Genomic DNA, 21,604 nt, shown 5'->3' on the forward strand with positions numbered 1-21,604 from the left:
CCTCTTTTGTGTCACTTGTTGCGCTGGTGAGAAGGCGCCCTCATCAATTCAAAGCTCTCAAACGTCCACAATCACACTACAATAGCTACGAACATCGCCGCTTCTATCTGCGACCAGCCACCCCGTGATGACCTGAACTTTCGGAAACAATTTCATTACCCCTCGACATCGTCACTGGTCCTGCTCCCCCTCGGTTGACGAGTCGAAGAGTTGACCTTCCCCGCAATGACGGTCGTCAAGAACCCAGAAGCGGGCGCGAGCTCGTCTGCCCCTCCCCCGCCACCAAGATGGCCCAGCGATTTGAACCTCAACAGGACGGACAGCGCTGAGGTTCCCGACGCCCTCGTCTCTGACGGATTCAGCTTGCCTTCACTGGAGGCCGAGACCGAGGCTCCGCCGGCCTACGGAGACCTTCCTGATCAGCTGCAGTTCAACCAGGCGGGCTTCGAAGCCGGCGCCAATGTAACGGGTAACGTTCAACTCCTACCACCAACGCCGCTCACATCACGAGATTCGCTGACAAGTGCTACTAGGAGACGGCCGAGTCAACATTAACATCAACCAGAGCGGCAATCGCCTGGCCGAGATCCTCGCCCCGACGCTACGAAACCAGCTTCTCGCCGACAAGCGACCCCAGGCACCCCTGCCTCCAGCCTACATCCCCCCGAGCCTTGGAGGCCAGCCGGGCCAGACCCCTCCCCCGCAGCTCAACGTCGTTATACAGATTGTCGGCTCACGAGGCGACGTCCAGCCCTTTGTCGCCCTCGGCAAGGTGCTGAAAGATACCTACGGCCACCGCGTGCGAATAGCCACGCACGCGACGTTCCAAAAGTTTGTCGAGGAGAATGGGCTCGAGTTCTTCTGCATCGGTGGCGACCCCGCCGAGCTCATGGCCTTCATGGTCAAAAACCCCGGTCTGATGCCCGGCTTCGACACACTCAAGAGCGGAGAGGTTAGCAAGCGCCGCAGGGGAATCCAGGATATTCTGCTCGGGTGCTGGCGCTCGTGTATCGAGGCGGGCAACGGGTTGGGTCCGCCACCAAAACCGCATGCCAAGGATCAGCCGCTGGACGAGCACTATGGAATACCTGGGGACCCGACGCAGAAGCCCTTCGTAGCTGATGCCATTATTGCGAACCCGCCGAGTTTTGCGCATATTCACATAGCGGAGAAGATGGGTATTCCGTTGCACCTAATGTTCACTATGCCGTGGACGCCTACGCGCGCTTTTCCTCACCCGCTGGCCAATATTCAGTCGACAAACACCGACACGGTCATGACCAACTATGTTTCTTACGCGTTGGTTGAAATGATGACATGGCAGGGCCTCGGCGACGTCATCAATAGGTTCCGAGACAAAGCGCTGGATCTGGAGCCCATGTCACTGATTTGGGCCCCGGGTGTATTGACGAGATTAAGAATCCCCTATACGTATTGCTGGTCTCCGGCACTGATTCCCAAGCCGAACGACTGGGGTCGTGAGATCGATATTTCAGGATTCTACTTCTTGAACCTGGCCTCGGCGTTTACTCCAGAACCTGATCTAGCTGCGTTCTTGGCTGCAGGGCCCCCTCCCGTCTACATTGGATTTGGCTCTATCGTGGTTGATGACCCGAATGCCTTGACCAGGATGATCTTTGATGCTGTTCATCAGACAGGCGTACGCGCGCTGGTCTCCAAGGGCTGGGGCGGCCTAGGCGCGGAAGATGTTGGACTTCCAGAAGGGGTCTTCATGCTGGGCAATGTACCCCACGACTGGTTGTTCAAGCATGTGTCGGCAGTCTGCCATCATGGTGGCGCAGGTACTACTGCCGCAGGTATTCAGGCAGGCAAGCCCACCATCATTGTGCCGTTCTTTGGTGACCAGCCATTCTGGGGTGCCATGGTCTCGAGGGCGGGTGCTGGTCCAGATCCCATTCCTTACAAGGAGCTCACGGGAGATAAGCTCGCGGAGGCCATCAAGTTTGCCGTCAAGCCCGAAACTCAGGCTAGGGCCCAGGAGCTTGGTCACAAGATTCGCGAGGAGAAGGGTACTGATTTGGGTGGTAAGAGCTTCCACGACCATTTGGACACCGACGAACTCAGGTGCTCTATTGAGCCTAGTCGGGCGGCCGCTTGGCGTGTAAGGAGGACGAAGGTCCGTCTGAGCCCCATGGCTGCCGCGGTGTTGGTAGAAAGGGGCCTGATCAAGTATTCTGATCTCAAGCTGTGAGTCCTCGCGCCCCTTTAGTCACTCCACACAAAGTGATAACTAACATTTCACAGCTATCGGCCCAAGGAGTATATCACGGAGGGCCAGCCGTGGGATCCTATCTCCGCGGTCTCAACGTCGCTCGTCGCAGATATCAGCAGTATTGGTATGGCTGTGGCCGATTTTCCCAGAGAGCTGTTCAAGAGTCGTAGCAAAGGAGAAAAGACACCAGAGACTTCTACGCCTTCCCTCGCGGAAGCCTCCTCGAGCAAGCAGTCTCTTCATCAGAGCTCAAGCAAGCAATCTCTACATCAGATTGATAAGGCATCAATTGCGGCTCCAAGCACGCATGCATCGGAGTCTTCGACACAGCTAGGCCTCATGGAAATGGAGGGCTCTACCCCGACGCTGCCGCAATCTCCACAGCCAGACACACTGTCGTTAACCCAGTCGCAGACGGCTTCCACTGCTCCTTCCATGGTCTTCAGCCCTCCCGATGGTGCGTCGATTGCTCGTAGCGAAACTACTCCATCAGAACATGCATCAACGACTCAATCTGTAAGACCATCCAACAGTCCGGCGAAGAGGTCGTTCAAAGAATCGATGCCTGCAAACGTGGGTGTCGATGCTGCCGTAGCAGCTGGAACCAGCGTTAGTCGCATCGTTACTACCGGTGTGAAGACACCGATGAACGTGTGCCTCGGCTTGGCAAGAGGTTTCCGGAATGCCCCTCGATTGTACAACGATGACACTGTCCGGCCGCCCGAGAAGGTGACGGACTTGGCAAGCGGTATCAGAATAGCTGCTAAGGAATTCGGCTACGGCATGTTTGATGGCATCGGTGGACTCGTCACTCAGCCGCTCAAGGGTGCTGAGAAGGAAGGTGGGATAGGTCTCATCAAAGGCTTCGGCAAGGGCATCGGAGGTTTGATTCTCAAGCCCGCATCTGGTGAGTTGAATCCGTGCCATCCCCCGTGCTCAATTCCTTGCTATACTAGGAATTACTGTTGCTAATTGATACAGCTGTATGGTCCGTCCCTGCGTACACCATGCAAGGTGTTCATGCAACTCTACGGAACGCCTTTTCGAGCAGTGTACAGAACTACATCATTGCGTCTCGCATGAAGCAGGGACAAATGGACATGGAAAGCGCCGGCGCCGCGGAGCGCGAAGACGTCGTTATGCGTTGGAACAACGTCAAATTTGACCTCAAGAACTTCCAGGCCATGAAGTTGAAGGAACAGCGAGAGAAGCAGAGGGCCGAAGGAGAAGGACCCTACGGACAGCCCGAGAAGAGTCTCACGGCCCCGGTCACGGGCTGGGCCCACACGAGAAAACTGTCCTTTGAGGAAAGGAAACAGCTTCATGCTCGAAAGGAAGCGTGGAAGAAGGGTCATGTCGAGGCCGTTGTCCCTGCCTCGAGGTCGGATCTGTCGCTTTCAGAGCCTAGCTCAATGAGTGCCGCCGAGGACGAAGAATTTGAGCGCGCTATCCGCGTATCCGTCGCCGAAACGTCGCGCGGCAACGCTGAAGAAGACGCTGCGGTCGAGCAGGCTATCCGCGCAAGTGTCAATCACTTCCGCAGTTCCGGAGTTCCTGACATACGGGCCGAGAAGGCCGCGCCCCTCGACAGAGACGCCAAGAACCAGGACCAGGACCCGTTCACGAGCGCCGAGCTGGAGATCACGGACGAGGAGTACCAGCGGCTCATCGAGGAGGCCATCAACCAGAGCATGTCCCTCAAAGCCGCGGGAGTACAGCCGGGCGAGGGATCGCACGGCGACGACGAAGAGTTCGAGCGCGCCCTCGAGCAGTCCCGGATTGCCCAGCAGCAACCCCCCGCACACGGGGACGACGAGGAGCTGCAGCGGATCCTGGAGGAGTCTAAGAGGCAGCACGCGGAGGGAAACACAAACGAGGAGGAAGAGTTACGGAAAGCAATCGAAGCGTCAGAAGCCGCGCACCGAGAGCAGCAGAATAGGGACGCCGCGGCGCGGACGGAGGAGGATGTCGTGATGGAGTACGTTAAGAAGCAGAGCCTTGCCGAGGAGGAGTATCGACGGAATGCGTCAAAGGGTAAGGGACGCGATGTATCGGCGGATGCTGATGAGGAGGAGGATGAGGAGCTGAGGAGGGCGATGGAGGAGAGTTTGAAGATGAGTGGCCGGCCAGGAGGGTCGAGCTCTTACCAGTGATTCTTTGAGGTTTCCTGCTTCTCTATTTTCTTTTCCTTTGCAATAATGGGGTTTGAGGAGATAGATAGATGGCACAGCACATCCGAGATACCATTTTAGTTTTCCCGAGTCGCAATCCGATTCTCATGCTCTCTAATACTACGTATCCAACATGGAGAAGCGAAGCGGGGCGGTTCTCGAACCCGGGACATGGCCTAATCAGGAAACCGAGGTCCTCAACGATACGGCATGATTGGTTGTGTGAGTGACCGACAAGGCACGGCCATAATGAGATGAAGACAAGAGAACATCGGATCACATTCCCTGGATGTCACTTGGTTAAAAAAAAAAAAAAAGTATAACAACTAGTGGGTGTATTGGTTTCTCGAGTCAGTCTCCACCCATAGAGCTGGCTGATGATATGTAGTTTCCCTATGGTACAATTCTCTACACAAACTTGCTAGGCAAGTATGATTACTGTCCACTTCCTGTCGTCTACTTTCGTTCCTTATTTTTCTTCCGGCTCAGTAGGAGCTCAATCGCAAAAAGAGCAAGTGTATAGCCCGATCGTCGTATTATCCTTCTCAAATTTGCATTACTGCGTGTTCCTTTTGCCCTTAGTTTCAGTGCAATTTCTCCTTCAAATAGATCACTGCTGCATATCCTGCGCAACAGTTTGTCGTCATTCCGTGAGCGCACCATGGACACTTCACCGTCGTAGAGATGAGTCCGCTGACTCCCAGCTTCCGGTCCTCCACCATGCTATCGGGCTTTGCCATACATTCGTAGACTTTGCTCGGCATGTCGTGCAAGAACTTGCAACTGCAGCATTCCACAAGCATCTTGGCAACGGGCTCGGGGATGCCGTTGGGAGGTACAATGGATGCACGTGAGACGCGACTGGATCGCGGTGGCGGCATTGATTTGCGGGCTTCCTCGAGATAATGTGAGGGATTCGAAGGCCCCTTGGTGGACACAATCGACTTCCTGGAAGCTACATCCGCAGGGAATGAAGACTGCGAGGCTGCTTTGGCGTGTAAATTATTCACAGAGCCACGCTTTGATGAGCGGGGCGGTGGTGGCGGAACAAGAGACCGGGGCACGAGAGGTTGATGCTTGAGCTTCGGAAGGAAACTAGTGTCAAGTGCGAGGTCAGGACTCGAGCGGCTCTTAGTCAAGCTCGGGTGACGCTGGACGACGCTATGAAGTTCCTCTTGTACCGGTTCAATGTTGGTGCTGCTAATTTCCTGAACGTGCCCATTCTTCCCATAATCGTATGGGCTCGTCAAAGAAGCGGATGTCAGTGGGGTTGCCATCGCGGATGTCTTCGAACTGTCGGTGTGTATTGGAGTGGGATAGCTCTGCGACGAGTCGCTGTCCTCGGCATCAGCAACGCTAGCCTTCCTACCAAACTTCTCCGTCACCAAGGCTTCAAGCTCGTTGAGATGAGCCTCATGATTTTGGACCGGAATTTGAGGGGGCAGGCTGATCCGTTGATTCGTAGCAATTGGAGAGGCTGTCTGCATCGCTGCCTTGTGAGAAAGCCTGTATGACCGAGTGTCATTTGTAACAACCACTGTCTCGTTGTCGACCCGACCGAGTTCTCCGTCCAAAGGCGGCAACCCCTTTTCGGATTGCGGCCTTGAAGAATTAGGAGTGGTGGCGGGTGACGGAGAAGGCAAGGACTCGTCGCATGAAGACATCGAAGATCTGTGTGTCGGGCGTGCTGATGAGTCTCTCGAAGTCGACTCAGTAGACTCGGCAAACGGACGAGGCGGGGCTGTGAAAGGGGATGGCTCGTCGGTTGAGTACCTAGAGCTTGACGTTGAGTCGGGTGTCATGGTAGTGTCGCGCGCCGCTCTGGTAAAATAATTGGAGACAGGCGGCTTGGATGATCCCGGAGTCGACACTTTCTGGAATGCGGCTTTGGCTGCATCCTTGAAGCTTCTGATGGCTGCTCCGGGGGTAGCCGGATGCCTCTCACGCGATGCCGATCTTTCGGGAGGCAAAGGTATCTCTCTAGACATCATTCTAGACATGGGTGGTCCCTGAGACGTGGACCGGTCGAATGACTGCTGTCCCGGGCTGCCTGCTGGCGGTGTGTAAGGAAGTCGGAATGTGAGCGTGAAATCTTCAGCCGAGGCTGATTGGTCTTTGTAGCCGCCGAGGCTAGAGAGCGATCCGTTACGTGGAGGGAAGTTGGAGCCCATTGGGCTGCTCTCTGAAGAAGAGGAGTATGCTCGAGACTGTAGTGGGCGATTGGAGGCCGGAGGATAGTGAGATTTGGCAGAGACGCGAACTTCGTCTCTGTAGCCGTTCATAGATCTTTCTCTGCTTTGTTGGCGAGACTGGTGAACGTAACTCTCTCTTCTTCGTCCTCGCTCTTGCTCAACCACAACCTCGCTAAGTCCGTTATGAATCTCCAACTCATCGTCGTTGGCGGGCACTTGCGATTGCTTCGTGCCGTTCATCCATTGGTGAAAATTGCTCACATCAGGTACAGGCGGTGCTGTGGGCGAGACTAAAGGCTGAGACCAAGCAGAGGTGTTGATAGAAGCGGATCGTGGGGTCTTGGGCCCGTATGAGTCTTCGTCGTACTCGTCAGGTCGCTCTCCTTGCGGGTCGAATGAGAAAGAACGCGGCAACGCTGAAGGTGTCGTTGCTGGCGGGGTTACCCTAACTTCAGGTCCAAATGAGTGAGATCTCTGACCGGTCAGGAAAGAAGGCGGATTAGGTTTTCTGAAGGGAATGCCGGCGTCATTCTGTCTTTTCTGCTCCAGCTTCAAGCCGCCAATGAAGCCTTGGTCATCGTTGTTGTGAGACTGATTATGGGTCTTGTGGCCTGTCAAAGCAGCTTTTAGCTGCATGGCTACCGAGTCTGACCGTTGTCTGGCATGCTGAGGACGGATTGAAGGTGATGGCTCATAGAATGCCTGGGCGCTGGCTGACCGAAGATGCTCATTGACGAACACGGTTGGGCTAGAGATTGACCTCGATGCATTTGGAGGTCTTGGCGGGGAAGCTTTGGTGTTCGGTCCAGCTTTGCTGAGCTTAGCTGCCAACTTCTTCTTCACAGATTTGGCCTCCTTCTCGGCTTGCTTCTCGGCCTGTTCCTTTTCCTTCTTGCGCATCTTGGCTTCGATTCTCTTTTCCTTCTTCTTGTTCTGACCAAAAGATTCCCAGCTCGGTGAGTGGCAAATCGAGGAGGCGTCGTCGGCAGTCGGTTCGTCGACCATATCGACGTCGAGGAAGGTCACTGTCTTGTGCTTGTGCTCCACCGATTCCTTGCGCTCCGACCCGCGATCGATTTCAGACTTGACGTTCGAGGGCGGCGGAACGGAAATGGAAAGAGAAGGCAACGCTGTTGCTCGGCGGACTGCTTTCATAGCAGAAGGTGGTAGCTCCGGTTTCTGTGTGGGAAGTTGAGCTGATGACTCCCTCCGGCGAGACTGGAGAGGAGCTATAGGCTTCACAGGCGGAGCGGGATGAACTGTAGGAAAAGGTTTCAGTTTCGGAGGTGACTGGGCAGGTCGGCCATGATTAAGCTGTTGCTGAAGAACCTGCTGAAACGCCAGGTGAGAGGGATGGGTCGCCGCAGGCATGGACTGATGCCCCTGAAGACGCTCGAGCTACAAGTTGAAGCGTGTTAGTGGGTGGGAGCTAACATAGCCAAATTGGGTGTGGATGCGACGTGGTAGGAGGCGTCAGGTTAGGGTGGGATCGGCCTACCTTCCGAATGTGTTCCAGCTCCAACATCTTTTGAAGGCTGTCAGACCGGCCGCGTTGCGGTTTGGTCGACTCGCGGTGAGCCCCCGTTGCAGTCATTCTTGGGTATCTTGTCGTGCTTGTCTCGAGGCGTATTTGGAGGTGGATTATCGTAAGTGGAGCAGTGGCGTCGAAAGTGGGAGAGATTAGCCAGCTAGTTTGTGTGGCAGATGGTGAAGAGAAGATGAGGCGTTGCTAATGGAGGCGTTTCTGCGTTGTCATTTCTTCGTGATGCTGATATGGCGTTTGCTAATAGTGACAGACTAAAAGGTGATGCAATAAACAATTTGTCGAAGTGTAATTGCGGCCGAAAACCCCCAGGGCGTGGCGGTGAATTGACGTTGTAGAGACGTCGTCGCACAATTTGAGGTGTGGCCCAAAAAAAAGACGGTGAAAGGTGGGCGCGTATCCGTAAAAGTCGAGACGGAAGAATCAACAGACGGTCGAATTGGGTATGGGAGAGGCTAAGGCCAACGAGAGAAAGTGCCACAAAGTAACGTTGTCGTCGTGAATCCAAGGAAAGTCGGAAATTTCGAATTGTCTAGCGAGGGGCAGTTACAGTTACGAAAAGGGAATTCTGGAGGAAAGAGCAGGGTAGGGTTGATATTTGGGAAGGAGCCGGGGTTCGCTGAGACTAAGAGGGGTTCTCGAATGCGGGATGCTGGTCCTGATGCTGATGCTGGTAAGAGACGGGAAAAAGGAATACCTAGAAGGAACTGCAGATCGGGATGAGCTGGATCCTAGTCATCGGAGGCACCTTATGCAGACTGCAGACCTGGAGCTTGTTTACAACACCGCAAGCACCTTGACCTATCTTAGAGGGCAAGGCCAACAAGATGGCAACGACACCACAGACGTTTAGCAACCACCTTGGACCCTTGAGTGAAGTCAAATCATGGTCAGATTCTATCAGGTCTTGCCTGCACAACAACCGGGAAGAGCCATGGCCATTGAGCGGGACACGGACAGGCGTAATGAGATGGCTACCATGGGGATGCCTTCTCAATGGGCAATTGGTGTGAGCGCGAGGTAGCCAACGCGCATATTAGCTAAGGTAAGCCTCTCTCATCCGACATCGTGCAGACTACACCAGGCGGCTTACCCCATAGAGGTCAGGGCAACGCGAGATGGGATGGTGATCAGCCCTTTACCGTCCCAGAGCACGTCTGAGTTGAGGTTCGGGAGCGAGAACAGGTGCAGCAGGGCAGAGGTCCCGGCACACATTCAGCTGGATAGTGCCTAGAGAAGCTGCATGATGTAGGCAAAAACCAGTACTCATGAAAAAGATTAAGGTAGGTAAGCAAGTAAGGTACCCAAGAGACATGATGCGCCAATAACTTGGCAACTAGGTATCGGCAGGACCTGCTCAGCGCACATTGTTGCTTGAGGACGGGAACGGAACCTGTAGCAGGCCCTGTAGCAGGCCCTTCAGCAGCAGGCAGCTAGAACAATTTACCTTGCCGTGTCATGTTATGATGGTCATATTGCTTGTTACAAAGGAGAGCCATCGGGGTGTTGCATGTCATCTATCCGTTGGCGGGTGGTGTTACACAGCGGAGCAGTGGTTGTGGCGGCGAGAGTAAGAGACTTATCCAATAGCGAGCCGGAGAAGGTGTCTTCGATTGCCCCTTCACCGCAGCAACATGGTTGAATGGCTGGTTATCATGCCGCTTGCCATGTGAGGCCTTGTTGAGAGGTGGTGTTCGGGAGGGTTCCCTTTCCTCTACTCCGTAGACACATGGGAATTTTGAGTTGCGACACTCGATACGAGCTTTTGAGGTGCGTTGGACGGTTGGAGGAGCTCCAGCTGGACCGGGGACCGCTGCAGACGCCAGTGACGCCACCCCTTGGTATCCACTGTTAGCGAACACCGGCGATTTTATCCTGGCGATCAGCACCGGGACATGGCTAGCTTAACACCCACCGGCTATTTTGAGAAGGAGCAAGCGGGGGGCTCTGCTCTTCCCCCTGGCTGTTGAACTTCGTTTGCAGTAAGAAAGAAGCAAGCAGGAACGCTGGTGTTCATTGTTTCCCCCACACATTACCTTAGTGATCACACAATCGTGTGAGCGTTTTCCCTCCGTGCCTTCCATTCCTGAGAAACAAGGCAGTCAGGGCATCCCCGGCCGTTGGCGTAGCGTCCTTTGTGGCTTCTGCCCGCAACCCACCTCGTCCCGTCGCCAAAAGCCTGACCTTATTCCCATTCCCTCGCCTCACCTGAACTTGAAGCTGTGGATGACCATGTATGTGGACCCAACCAGACCGACGACATCTTGGCGATTGTTCTGCCCGTTAAACTTCAATCACAGACCTTTTCGAACATCAGTCCCTCGTCCGACCTATCTCTGGTCATCAAAGTTTATGATTTCTGCTATAGACCCAAGACCAGCTCGTCGGCACAAACCATCACGCACAATTCAGTGGTCACTGACGGCACAACTCGTATTTTGCACCATCCCTTCAACTGACGCCTGCATATTGCCCACTCATAAACACTCCCACACCACCACCACCACCACCACCGCTGACCCCGACCTGCATGCCTTGATCGATGGGCTCCCTGTCTTCCATTCTTGGCTCGCCTCAAAGCCCTCACACAGCGAATTCGTCCGAAAAGAAGGTGCCGGCACGCAAGCGAGAAACGAACCAAAAGAGACAAAAATAGTCGAGGAGACGTTGTGGCATACGCCCACGCCAGAATGACACACAAGGCTAGCCTGCCCTCAACTGCCTGCGTCTACACTACCGTCCACGTTATCCATAGCCGGACGCGGTGGTCAAACAACAATTCAATCTTGTGGATTTCATAATCCTGGTCCCCCTCGTCGCGGCACCATCGCTCTCCACACGTCACCGTACCGGGCAACCCCTGGCTCAATCGATCAAAATTGCTGTTCATCGGCGTCCCTGGAGCTAGTCCACTTCGGCAAGGGAGTCCGAGCCTCGCCTTATACCTCAAACCAAAGCTACCCTCTTCTCACGACAAAGCGCAGAGCGCACAGGCTTTGATTATGAGCAAGGTCCAGGACCTTCTTGCTGAAGCCGAAAGGCACCCTACCAGCCCGTCTTTGGATCGACAATGGCTTGGCCGTCCGACCGCCCGGATAGCCTGCAGAGCTGTTGCCCAGTAATTGCTGATTTTGGAATCACGTTTCTGAATTGAGCGACCATACGCAACTTCTCCACGCAAATATGCAAGCGACTTGCAACAAGAAATCGCTTGTATCTTGATTAGCAGAGGCCCGCAGGCTGTGTCCTGTCTGGCGAACCTACTACCCTACTTATACAGTGACACCGCAAGTGCTCAAAGCATCCCAACACCATGGATGCGGTTACGCCTCGTAAACGCCAATGTCCAAAATCGCTACCCAAATAAACCAACCCATGAAGAACATGCAGGTCTACAAAGCACATCGCGATGCTAATCGAGCCTACCTACGCTGCATTCCGGCTCGTCGTCCGCTCGTTCCGTTGCATTTGCTCCTCCACGGACTCAGGGTCCGGGCTCACGTGCATCCAAACCTCATTGCCCTTCTCCCAGCTGATCAGTCCCGAAGGCATGCCCGATCCATCGCCTTTCCCCATCAAGACCCGGTTCTTGTGCCGAAACCATCTCTTGATCCGCAGAGTTGCTTCGTTGTCCACCTTGAGGCGAACTGCGATCCATTGGTCGTCCGGTCGGTGATCGTGCGTCACCACAGCAAGTGGTTCTGTTGGTGGCTCTGTTGTTTTCAAAATTTCCTCGTCTACCCAGGTGTTGTACTTTGTCTGCTCCGGAGGTAGCGTGATTTTCAAAAACTCGAGCGACGGTGATATCGTCAGGTAGATGGCTCGCAGAGGATTCACCAACGTCTTCATGAACAGATCTGTCCAAGTCGAGTACAGAACTGCAAAGTCTGTCTGGGAGAGATGGGTTGACCCCCGGATCGTCATCATCCAGGTGAGCGCGTTCTCGCCCCTGGCCTCGTTGCAGACGTCGACAAGTCTGTCAAAGTTTTCTTGCCAGTGCATAAAGGCTTCCGATCCGATCGACAACAACGGTTTCTTAACCCGGTGACTGGGGTTCTCTCCTGCGCGTGGCGTCGCCGGGCCCCAAGCGTCAAGAATGATGCCTTGACCAACCCAGCTAAGCGACTCGGTCCGCAAAGCTTCGACCGTCGTTGCTCCGCCAAACGAGTGACCCATTATCGTCACATTGTCGAGAAACATCCTATCTTGCCAGTCATCCCATACGATGCCTGTAAGCCCTTTGGAGCTCGACGCCACATTGCCCTTCTTTCTCAGGTTCATGGCTGCAACTTCGTGCCCGCGACCACTGTCGATATATCCAAGGATGCGGAACGCCTCCTCGATTTCCGTCATTCTCATTTCAATCTGCGCAGCGCGTAGCTGCATATCAACGCCCTGTTCGTTGTTCGGTGCCGTGTCCTGCTCGTTATTCTTGGGGAAAAGATAGTCCACGCAGTAGTGCTGCCCAGAGTCTTTTCCGTTCTTCTTGTTCTTGATTTTTTTGGCATTGACCGTCTCCAAGGAAGATTCGCTATCGGACACCTCCCGATGTTCCGGGAGGTTCACATAGGTCCTCGCACCGCTCCCATCCCTATGCTCGATTGCCACAACAATGAAGCCGTAACTCGCCAACTCTCCACATATGGAGCTGTAGCTCATCCTCGAGCCGCCCAGGCCGTGGCTGAAGATGATGACTGGGAACTTTGGCTTCTTGCGCGAGCTCGACTCCTCGTTCCTCGCCGTCTGACCCGTCGGACCTTCGTCGCCCAGCATCTCTTCCGGCCAATGCTCTGCGAGCTTCGCGTTCCTCAGCGCGGGGAGTTTGGTGAACATGGAGGTGGCGGCGATGTAGGCCGTTACGGGCAGATGCGGGATGCTGAACTCCTTGGCGTAGCCCTTGCAGGTGAGGACCCGCGGACGCGGGAGCCATCCGACCCGTGAGAGCTTCGGCTTCTTGGTACCGCCGGCCTTTTCCCCATTCTTCTTGCCGTGATGATAATGCTGCTGCTGGTCATGGTGATGATCGGGGGCGGCGTGGTCGTCCGTCTGGGTCTTTACGCTGCACGGGTAGTAGACGGCGAAGAGGACGGTATCGAGCCTCAACAGCGGGACGTTGTGGCGCCTGAGCTCCGAAAAGGTGCGCGGTTGACGGACCGGTGCTTCGATTTCGAGGAATCCCACGCCGTAGGGTCCCGTGTAATAGGGGAGGGAGTGCAGGAAGCGTTCTCTGAGTGTTTTGGGCGGGTTCGTGTCGGATCGCCGTTTTCTGTCCTCGGTTGAGGCCTTCTTCTTGGTTTCTGAACCCATTGTTGGAGAGAGAGAGAGAAAGTCCTCAACCTGCCAGGATCGGGAAGGATGCTCAGCAGGTCTCAAAGAGGTGAGAGTTGAGTGAGGTGCAGGGGATATCCTATGCCCGTTGACGGGGAAGTCGAACGAGAGGACGTGGGTTGCTGTGGAATTTAGATGTCATGGCGGTACGGGTAAGCGTAGAGACACAGCTAGGAGGGAGGTCCCGGGTTTAAGGTAAGTAAGTAGGTGGGAGGGATCGGAATTGGGGGCTAAGATGGGCTTTGCATTCCCAATGGCGCGTGTCTACAAAGTATGCAGGAACCCTAAAGGGAAAAACAATGAGACGGTAAAGGGGCCCAGGACAAATCGCGCGCCGCACGCTTGACTTTTCCTGTTCGCTTGGTGGTCAAAGGGGGCTGTGAGATTAAAACATGAAACCGAAGAGTCCGGAAAGGACGCCTGACGTCATTGGGAGAAAACTGCCATTGACAATTAAAACCCCGGATTCTTTGAGAAGGATACGGATACGCGCGCACATCACTTGTGGGAACTTGGAGGAGTGGGCAGGGGGCGGTCGTTACCGACAAGGGTTAAACTCCCAGAATCCAGTCTAGAATCACAGACACAGTCGCAATCGCATGGCATCCGTTTCCCATCTCAATTGGGGTCTCCAATTGGAGATAATCGTATTCGCAACGTGGGTGCTTTGATTCCCGTTCGTAGGGCGACGTAGGTTTCACTCAGCGAGACATGTGTTTTTTGATCCGTGTGCTGGGCATGCGCTTCTCAACTAACACACAGGAATGCCCAGAAGAAAGGGATTCAGCGTTAAGAAAAAAAATCCAAAAATGTCAATTCCAATTGGCTGTACTCTGTAGGGTTGAGACAATTGCTGGATGCCTCGGCGCTCGGGTATTGCATCCATCTGTCTCTCTCTACCACTCCACGTCCTCCCACATGCTTCTTTCTCGCTCGACGGCCTTAGGGCTACGGTGAGGCGCACCGCCCATCCGGCCATCGTCCGGACATCTCGAGCTCAATCCTTCGTCGCGACGCGAGCCCGGATGGCATCGTCTGGCCTCTTTTTTTGTTTTCCTCCTCTTCGTTCTGTCCTGGCCTCTCAAGTTCCTCTCCTCTCGGCACGCGACCTCGGCGAAATCTGTCATTGAAGCCGTGGATGAGTGATTCCAAATGGAAGTTTTAGGTAAAAGCTCGCGTGCCTGACGATCGTGGCTAGCCCTGATTCGCCTCTGATGGCGGCGCTAGAGTGCGCGATATCGGGTAGTTTCTTTCGGCGATGCAACCGGAGAAGGTGGGCCCAAAATGCGACGGCCTGCGGACTTATCGCCGGTTACCGCCGGATGGCCGGAAGTGATCCGCCGCCGCCGTCATGAGAGTGGACCCGATGACGCCAAGACTTATTCCTCTGCAAATGCTTAGATCCGGTCCGACTACGACTTAATTTTGGTTGTTGGGAAACCGATTGTCTAGGAGATTGTCGTATTGCCACAGCTCTGGCTGATAATCCATCGGTAGTCTCCAGTCGGCCATATCCATAAATCCGGGGAAGAGCTGACCGTCATTGGGCGACGCTAATCCTGTTGACAAGTCCATGAATGGTGACGTTTGTTGTTGTTGCTGCTGCTGGTCCGCCATGGAAAGACTTGTCATGGAACCGAGGACATCGGGGGTGCTTCCGTTTATACTACCGCTACGGGCCGTTCCTGGTCCGGACATCTGGGGAGAGAAGACTCCCTGCATCGCACCCGCGGAGCCGGGCATCATCGGCATACTCGGGGCCGGGAGTGGGACTTGCTGAACGGGAAGCATGTGTGGAGGCAAGGTCGGGGTGTTTGCCAGGACCGTAGCCGCAACATCGGCGATGACCTTGATGATTTGATACGAGATGACACTCTGGTGGTACGGGTCGTACTTTTCAAAGAAGGAAATGACAGTGCGAATTAGGTCGAGATCACGGCGAGCTCGGGGGTTGTTTTTGTTCTGGAGAATATTGACGAACAAAATGTCAACGCTCCAAGCGATTTGATAGAGCAGGTAGCTGGGAGCGAGTGTGAGCTGCATCATTCATTACATGGTTGAGATGAGGACACTTACGGCGTGTATGGGTGCTCGATCTGATGGTAGTTCAGCAGAGATATGGCAGCACGCGATGCGCTCACGCAAAGCGCCAGACTGGGGCCTATATCACCGGCTTCTACTCCCTCTTGATCCTCCAGCGTGGGTAGCCGGAAGGCCGCAGAATGGATCGCGACAACGAGTTGGAAGTAGGTGAAGTGCAACGTCGTCAGACACACCAGCCTAGAGTAGTCGCCGTCAAGCAGGGCATCGACGTTGTCGGCGCGGATCATCGGAGGGATGCTCTGACGCCATTCTGTCAGCTTGTTATCGAGACGGCGGATCTCGGCCTCAAGCTCGGCCGCAGGAAGGCCGCTGCGAGAGTACAACGTTGTGGAAATGCGCCCCTGAATCTGGGCAAGGCGGACCTGCTCGAGGAAGAAGTTGAGCGTCACGTCGTTGGGGTAGTAGTACATGCTGTACCCATCGGATGGGTGCTCTTCGGGGAGGTCCAGGAGGAAGTCATCGCTAATGAGGGCAGGCTTTCCGATCCGCAGCATAAGATCGTGGTCGATCACGTATGCGTGCCAGAAGAGACGACGGCGGTGGAGGTGTTCTGTAGGGATGAGCTGTTGAGGGCGCGCAAAAGTCACGTCCGGCTCTGGCCGATGATAGCCTGCCATCAAGAGGAGCTGGACCGTGAGACCCATGAGGGTGAGCGCAATATGGTTCTCAGATGTGAAGCTGAAGTAAAGAACCTGCGCAAGGGGTCAGTTCTTGTAACCTTGGGGAACATGAGCAGCGTAGGGGAACCAACTGTTGACAGTAATGCCCCAATCGCCAGAGGCGATGGTGTGCGCAAGATGATATTGGGTACCATTCCCAGCGCATTGTGGATGTATTTTTGATACTCTTCCCTATTCCGCATGCCATTCCTCTTGCGTAAGGTGTGGGCAATAATAACGTTGACCGCCATGCGCCAACCTGGATCCGCCGGCGGCTGGCCCTGGAAGTAAGACTTGAGAGCTGCTCGTACCTCGTGCTCCTGGAACAGTCGTATGCCAGTGTTCATGGTCACGAAATAATCTAGGTTAGATCGAATCAGTGACTGCACCGTTTTGATACTGAGACCCACTTGAACCCGGGTAGACGGTCAAAATCGCTCGAACCACCTGGCTAAACTTACCGTTGACACATTCCATAATGACATGGTTTGGAGGTAGAGGATGATTCGTGTCGGCAGGTTCAAGATACGGCTGAACATTGCCATACACGACCTTTGGTTGCATAGCTTTCAAGGCATTGCTGAACCTCGAATCGCCAATGAGAAGCTCGATTTGACCCAGACCTTGCGGCGAGAGTAGGGAGCAAGCACCTGGCATATGAACACTGTCAACAACCACGATCTGGAAGGACCAATGGCATGAGCAAGAAGAATCCATCATTACGTACCTGCTGCGATTATCGTACTTTCGTCAGGAGCCCCAATGTAATACGGTCTTGCTCCGGTCGAGGCTGACGAAGTAGCTGATGGCGGCGATGGATAGTTGTCAGGGTTTCCGGAAGACGGGCTTGCACTACTAGCCTTACGCCTGGACAGGGGCGATGGGTTGTTTGACGATGTCGTCGCCAGGGGTGAGGCATTTGAGGCACTTGCCTTTGCCGCCTCACTGGCGGTCGGAACATATTGCTGTGGAGGTGTCGGTCCCTGGTCCGGCTTCTGGAGCTCCTCCACCAGCCTCTCCATTTGAGCCAGTCTCGAAACTACATCTTCATAGAGTCTGTTGGAGGCAACACCATAGTGAATGTGTCAGCCATCCATGAGCCAGCAGAATAGATCGGAGATAAGGGTCACATCGACCCCTCCCCCCCCTTTTCCCCTCGACAGCAACTAGTGAGTTGAGGGCTAGGATGAGGGCAGCGAGTGATTCGCTGGGAAGGAGATGAGGAGGTTCACTCACGGTCTTTGGCGACGTCCCGACGACCGTCGTCCTTCGGGCCAGGCACATTCCAAGCCATACCTGACACAGTTTGAACAAATTGGCGTCTTGTGGTCACATCTAATCTGCAGTTGCAACGACGAGCCGTCCCGACGGTTAGCCTAAGATGAACCCCACGCGCTTAGTTGCTCGGTCTCGCTCTCTCTCTCTCTCATGAATGCTGGGGTTGAATGATTCGCGCCGATAGGCGTGAAGATCAACGGCATCCAGCATCCTTCCAAAGAGCGAGGGCGAACCAGCCCACCGGGACAGGAAATTGGACCCTTACCTTGCGGCGCCGGCATGGAGTGCAAGCCAACGGACGCGGTCTCGGAAGTGCGTCGGACCCGCGGTTGGCCGCTTGTCCGTCTGGCGGTGACTGATGGTCTTCGGGGCTCTGCTCCATAACTTTGATGCTTGGCGTCTAAAGGAGACGGACTGATACAAGTGCGGTAGGGTAGAGAAGAAAAATAGAATAATAGAGCTCCGTGTCCCGTATGGAAGGACAACTTTCTTTCAGTCTTCCTTGGATCAAACGTGGGAACCAAGAACGATGAACCGGATTGTTGGGACCAATTGACTCGTAGGAGGATGGGAAAAAATGCCAGCAGAGCGGTTTTTTCTTCTCTCCTGCGAGGGTCTCCGAGCGAGAATGGTGGTGCTCCGGTGCGTGTTTGGGCTTGAGCTCTCCTCTCAGGGGAGGGGGGGACAGGGAGTGGTTAGGTAGGTTTGGGGGCTGGAATGGGTTGTGTCCGCGAACGTGGTGGGTTGAGGCTGTGGTTTGTGTGTGTGAGAGAAAGACGCATGTGCAAATGTGTCATGGATGTGCGGCGTGCCGCAGAGGCCCCTCCCAAAGAGTCTCTCCTTCCAACTTGCCTGGCGTCTCTTTCTCTTTGTCGGCCCTGTGTGCCTGGCTTTTTCTTGCAGCTGTTTCCTACACCCTAACGTTACGCCCTCTTCTCTTCTCTTTCCCGCACCTGGGCAAGTAGCCCGCCCTCGGTACACGGGTGGTTCCTGCGCCTCTGGTCTCGATCCTCTTTTCTTTTGTCTGTTGGATCCTCTCACTCTCTTTTCTTTCCCCTCTATGCCGTCGTGTAAGTCTCGGAGCAGGTGTCGCGATGATGCAAAATACGAGTATTGAGAGTGAGTAGTGTATGAGTGTGATGAGCGTCTGGTACCAGGCGGCTGGCGCGGAAATAATCGTAGTCCGTCGGAGTGCGCGGATTTCAAGGGGTGTCTCCGTGGTTTTAATGAGTGATTGTCTGCCTGTGGCCGCGACGCATCCTGGTGCTTGTCTGGTGTTTTAGGGGCGAAGCTTAATCGCCCAACTCTAATCTCTGGCCCTTCTTCATTTTTGGGTCGTCCTTCCGCGGGTGGGGGATGTATTGGGATGCGTCACCGAAGATCGGACCGCGATTTTCAACGAAATGATGCTTTCACCGGGGCTGGGCAGCAGTAATTATAATACGAAGATGTGACTTTTAAAGGTATCTCTCTACAAAACTGCAACAGCCAATATATAACCCTATCTAGCCCTGCATCCATAGTCACGGTCCTGCGTCTGATCTTTCATCATCCCAGACTCTCCCAAATGACAACGGGCAAACCTTCACGTTGGAAAATTCAAACAGCCGCGACTTTATCAATCTAGCCATCTCCACCATCAATCTCCTCCACGAGTCATGTTGCCTTTCCACTAACCGCCTAGCTTACAAATGGTTGTCACTTTGCGGACGAATACCGTAATCTCATCACTGCATTACGCCGCCAGCAGTGAGCACGCCAGCAGCGCTCGAGTCCCAACGGTCACCGGCTTTGGCCGTGATACTGATCGGCACCGACTATCCCGAGTGAAGCACTACCATGGTGCCTCGATGTAAGATGCCTTTCGCCCGTAGGATTACTCATCTTGCCAGCACATTCTCAAGTCCAAATACCTTGCTACATAATTACTCCGACGCGCCGTCGTCCATGACTGCTACGTCCGCGCCAGTAGGTGTAATGTCAGTTGGTTATACAGCGGTGATCCATGCGGCACCGCCCTAGGCATATTACTCTCCAGGACATAGGGTACGGTTCCAGCAAAGACAAACTAATGAAATCTTAAGGCGGAACCCCCGTCATCACCAAAATGAATCGGCGATCCAAAATTAAATTGATGAAAGCACAGCCTTTCAGTATGTATTCGGGGTATATGAAGAACCATCAACTGATCCTTATTACGGAGAGTTGAACGGCAAACATGAAAAGACTTACGCACAGATGTTCTCCAACAACGCCCTGCCGAGGCCCAAGGGCATCAAATCCCAAACGACAGCATAACATATAGTACTCTCCATCATCCGCGCAGAAACTCCGACGGGAGTTTCAGGCAGCGTAATGAAGAGTCTCTACGAAGTGCGATTCTGCGGGGCGCACCAATTGGGGCCAATTGCTTTACAACTTGATCTAAGAGAGTTTCGACTAGTCGTTCTATTACTTATCCCCTTATGCTTGTCTGTGACACTCTGTTCCACTTATCAGACTCTGAAAAGGCGCGGGCAAGCCGCATCGGAAGAGCCTGCCGATGAGCCCATTCTGAGCCAAGCGGTACAGAGCGGACAGACCTAGCCTTTTACGAAGAAGATCCCCTCAAATGCACTTCGACTAACATGCCCCTTTCTAGTATCCCGTATCTTTAGATTTAAATTTACGACCCGAGGGTCGAAAGCCGAACAGCACGTCCCAGCCTCATTTAGCGCGATTGGCGTCCGTTCTGAGGCAATGTAAGACAATAACCGTAAATCGGATCTAAGGAATCTGGAGTATTCTGCGCGTGGGCTTTGTGAGACTTTCAAGAAGCGCCAAAAATTACCAAATACAGTCCTAGTCCCCATTCTCCATTACCTACCCCACGCATTGTAGTGCTCTTTTCAAGTCTTGGCTCTGAGCTTCACAGCCTCATCTAAGGGAATTTCCATACTTCTTATTTTCTAAGTATTCCAAATGCAATCATCCAACAAATCAAAGCGTGATACACCCAATGGTATTCTCAATACCTCACATGACTTTTGAGAGCGTCGAATCAACTCTTCGTTCGTACCAGAAACCCAACTTGACTTTGAATAAGTGGCCAAGTCCCAGGACGTAGATGCTACCTCGTTTTATCTAGTCTTCTGGCCTCACCGATAAATTTGACTTCTAGCCTCATCAAGGAAAATGCGGCAAGCTCCGAAGTTGTGCAGACGGTAGGGCAACAAAGATAAGGCTGCTTTTGGCTCTTGGCACTCGACAAGCCCCAACTATCAAGTCGCCTGGGCAGCAGCCGAGGAACAACTCCTCCAACTCCATGGCATCCTCGGAACGCCTTTCTTACTCCACGAGCGCATCAGGCCGCTTGTTTTTTTCTCCCTCGCAGGCTTAATGTTGTAACAGGCGACTCTATGGCAAACACCGCGGGATTTGGCTAGCTTGAACCGTCAAACGTGAGAGTTCTCGGTTCCGGCGGGACCTGCTGCGCGGGTCACAGGGGGCGCTTCGCGGCGGCCTATGCATCTCTCGGCCGGAGTCATCGGGTAGATCATGAGGAACTCGACAGCATCCAGACCCGAGAATTTTGCCACAATCACGAACGAAACACCTCTGCGATTATCGGCGCATGATCATGAGAAGGTTACCTGTCTCTGATACTTCACGATGACCGCGCCATCCGGCTCTTGAAAACAGCGTGATCCAGACTTCGGTGTCATTGACAATCATCTAGCGAGGAAGCCCCGGATTACTAGCCCGGGAGTCGGGGGGCGATTCCGACGAGTAAGCTTTCGGCAGCTTCGGCGAAGACGGCGGGATGCGCCGGAATTGAAGAGAAAGAGGCATTCACAGAAGATGAAGGGATCGAATGTCAATGCAGATTGATGACATTGCCACGATAGCGATACCAAAGGATAGGTCGGGATTGGAGATGGTTTGGTGGACCTGATTCTGAAAGCTCGCAGCTCCTCCATACATCCATGATCCGCCTGACCCATCATCCAGGCAACAGGATGATGATTCGGATTTCCCCCACGGATCCCACAAATTAGACTCTTTGCCATTGATGGCTCGAGTCTAGAATTGCTGTCAAACCCGGCTCCAAAAGGCTC

The 21,604-nt window shown here is 54.1% G+C and overlaps 4 protein-coding genes across 4 annotated transcripts; 1 reads left to right on the forward strand and 3 right to left on the reverse strand.

Annotated features, from left to right (window-relative positions):
- Positions 1-225: 225 nt before the first annotated feature.
- Positions 226-4,386, forward strand: CTAM01_01528 (glycosyltransferase family 28 domain-containing protein; the record flags this gene model as incomplete). The annotated part of the gene is made up of 4 exons (XM_060517570.1): positions 226-469; positions 534-2,208; positions 2,266-3,140; positions 3,215-4,386. 4 exons carry the CDS (start codon positions 226-228, stop codon positions 4,384-4,386), a joined length of 3,966 nt encoding a protein of 1,321 aa, XP_060388031.1.
- A 602-nt stretch (positions 4,387-4,988) lies between these two features.
- On the reverse strand, positions 4,989-8,190 carry CTAM01_01529 (uncharacterized protein; the record flags this gene model as incomplete). The annotated part of the gene is made up of 2 exons (XM_060517571.1): positions 4,989-7,994; positions 8,095-8,190. The coding sequence occupies 2 exons, from the start codon at positions 8,188-8,190 to the stop codon at positions 4,989-4,991; spliced, it is 3,102 nt and encodes a 1,033-aa protein (XP_060388032.1).
- A 3,375-nt stretch (positions 8,191-11,565) lies between these two features.
- Positions 11,566-13,446, reverse strand: CTAM01_01530 (platelet-activating factor acetylhydrolase; the record flags this gene model as incomplete). The annotated part of the gene is made up of 1 exon (XM_060517572.1): positions 11,566-13,446. One exon carries the CDS (start codon positions 13,444-13,446, stop codon positions 11,566-11,568), a length of 1,881 nt encoding a protein of 626 aa, XP_060388033.1.
- A 1,440-nt stretch (positions 13,447-14,886) lies between these two features.
- Positions 14,887-17,889, reverse strand: CTAM01_01531 (fungal specific transcription factor; the record flags this gene model as incomplete). Its single annotated transcript, XM_060517573.1, has 7 exons — positions 14,887-15,487; positions 15,544-16,262; positions 16,322-16,590; positions 16,691-16,879; positions 16,957-17,285; positions 17,466-17,605; positions 17,773-17,889. The coding sequence occupies 7 exons, from the start codon at positions 17,887-17,889 to the stop codon at positions 14,887-14,889; spliced, it is 2,364 nt and encodes a 787-aa protein (XP_060388034.1).
- Between the last annotated feature and the right edge of the window lie 3,715 nt (positions 17,890-21,604).

The sequence above is a fragment of the Colletotrichum tamarilloi genome (genome assembly GCF_030869305.1).
Source record: "Colletotrichum tamarilloi strain Tom-12 chromosome Unknown Scaffold_3.1, whole genome shotgun sequence".
NCBI classification, from domain to species: Eukaryota; Fungi; Ascomycota; class Sordariomycetes; order Glomerellales; family Glomerellaceae; genus Colletotrichum; species Colletotrichum tamarilloi.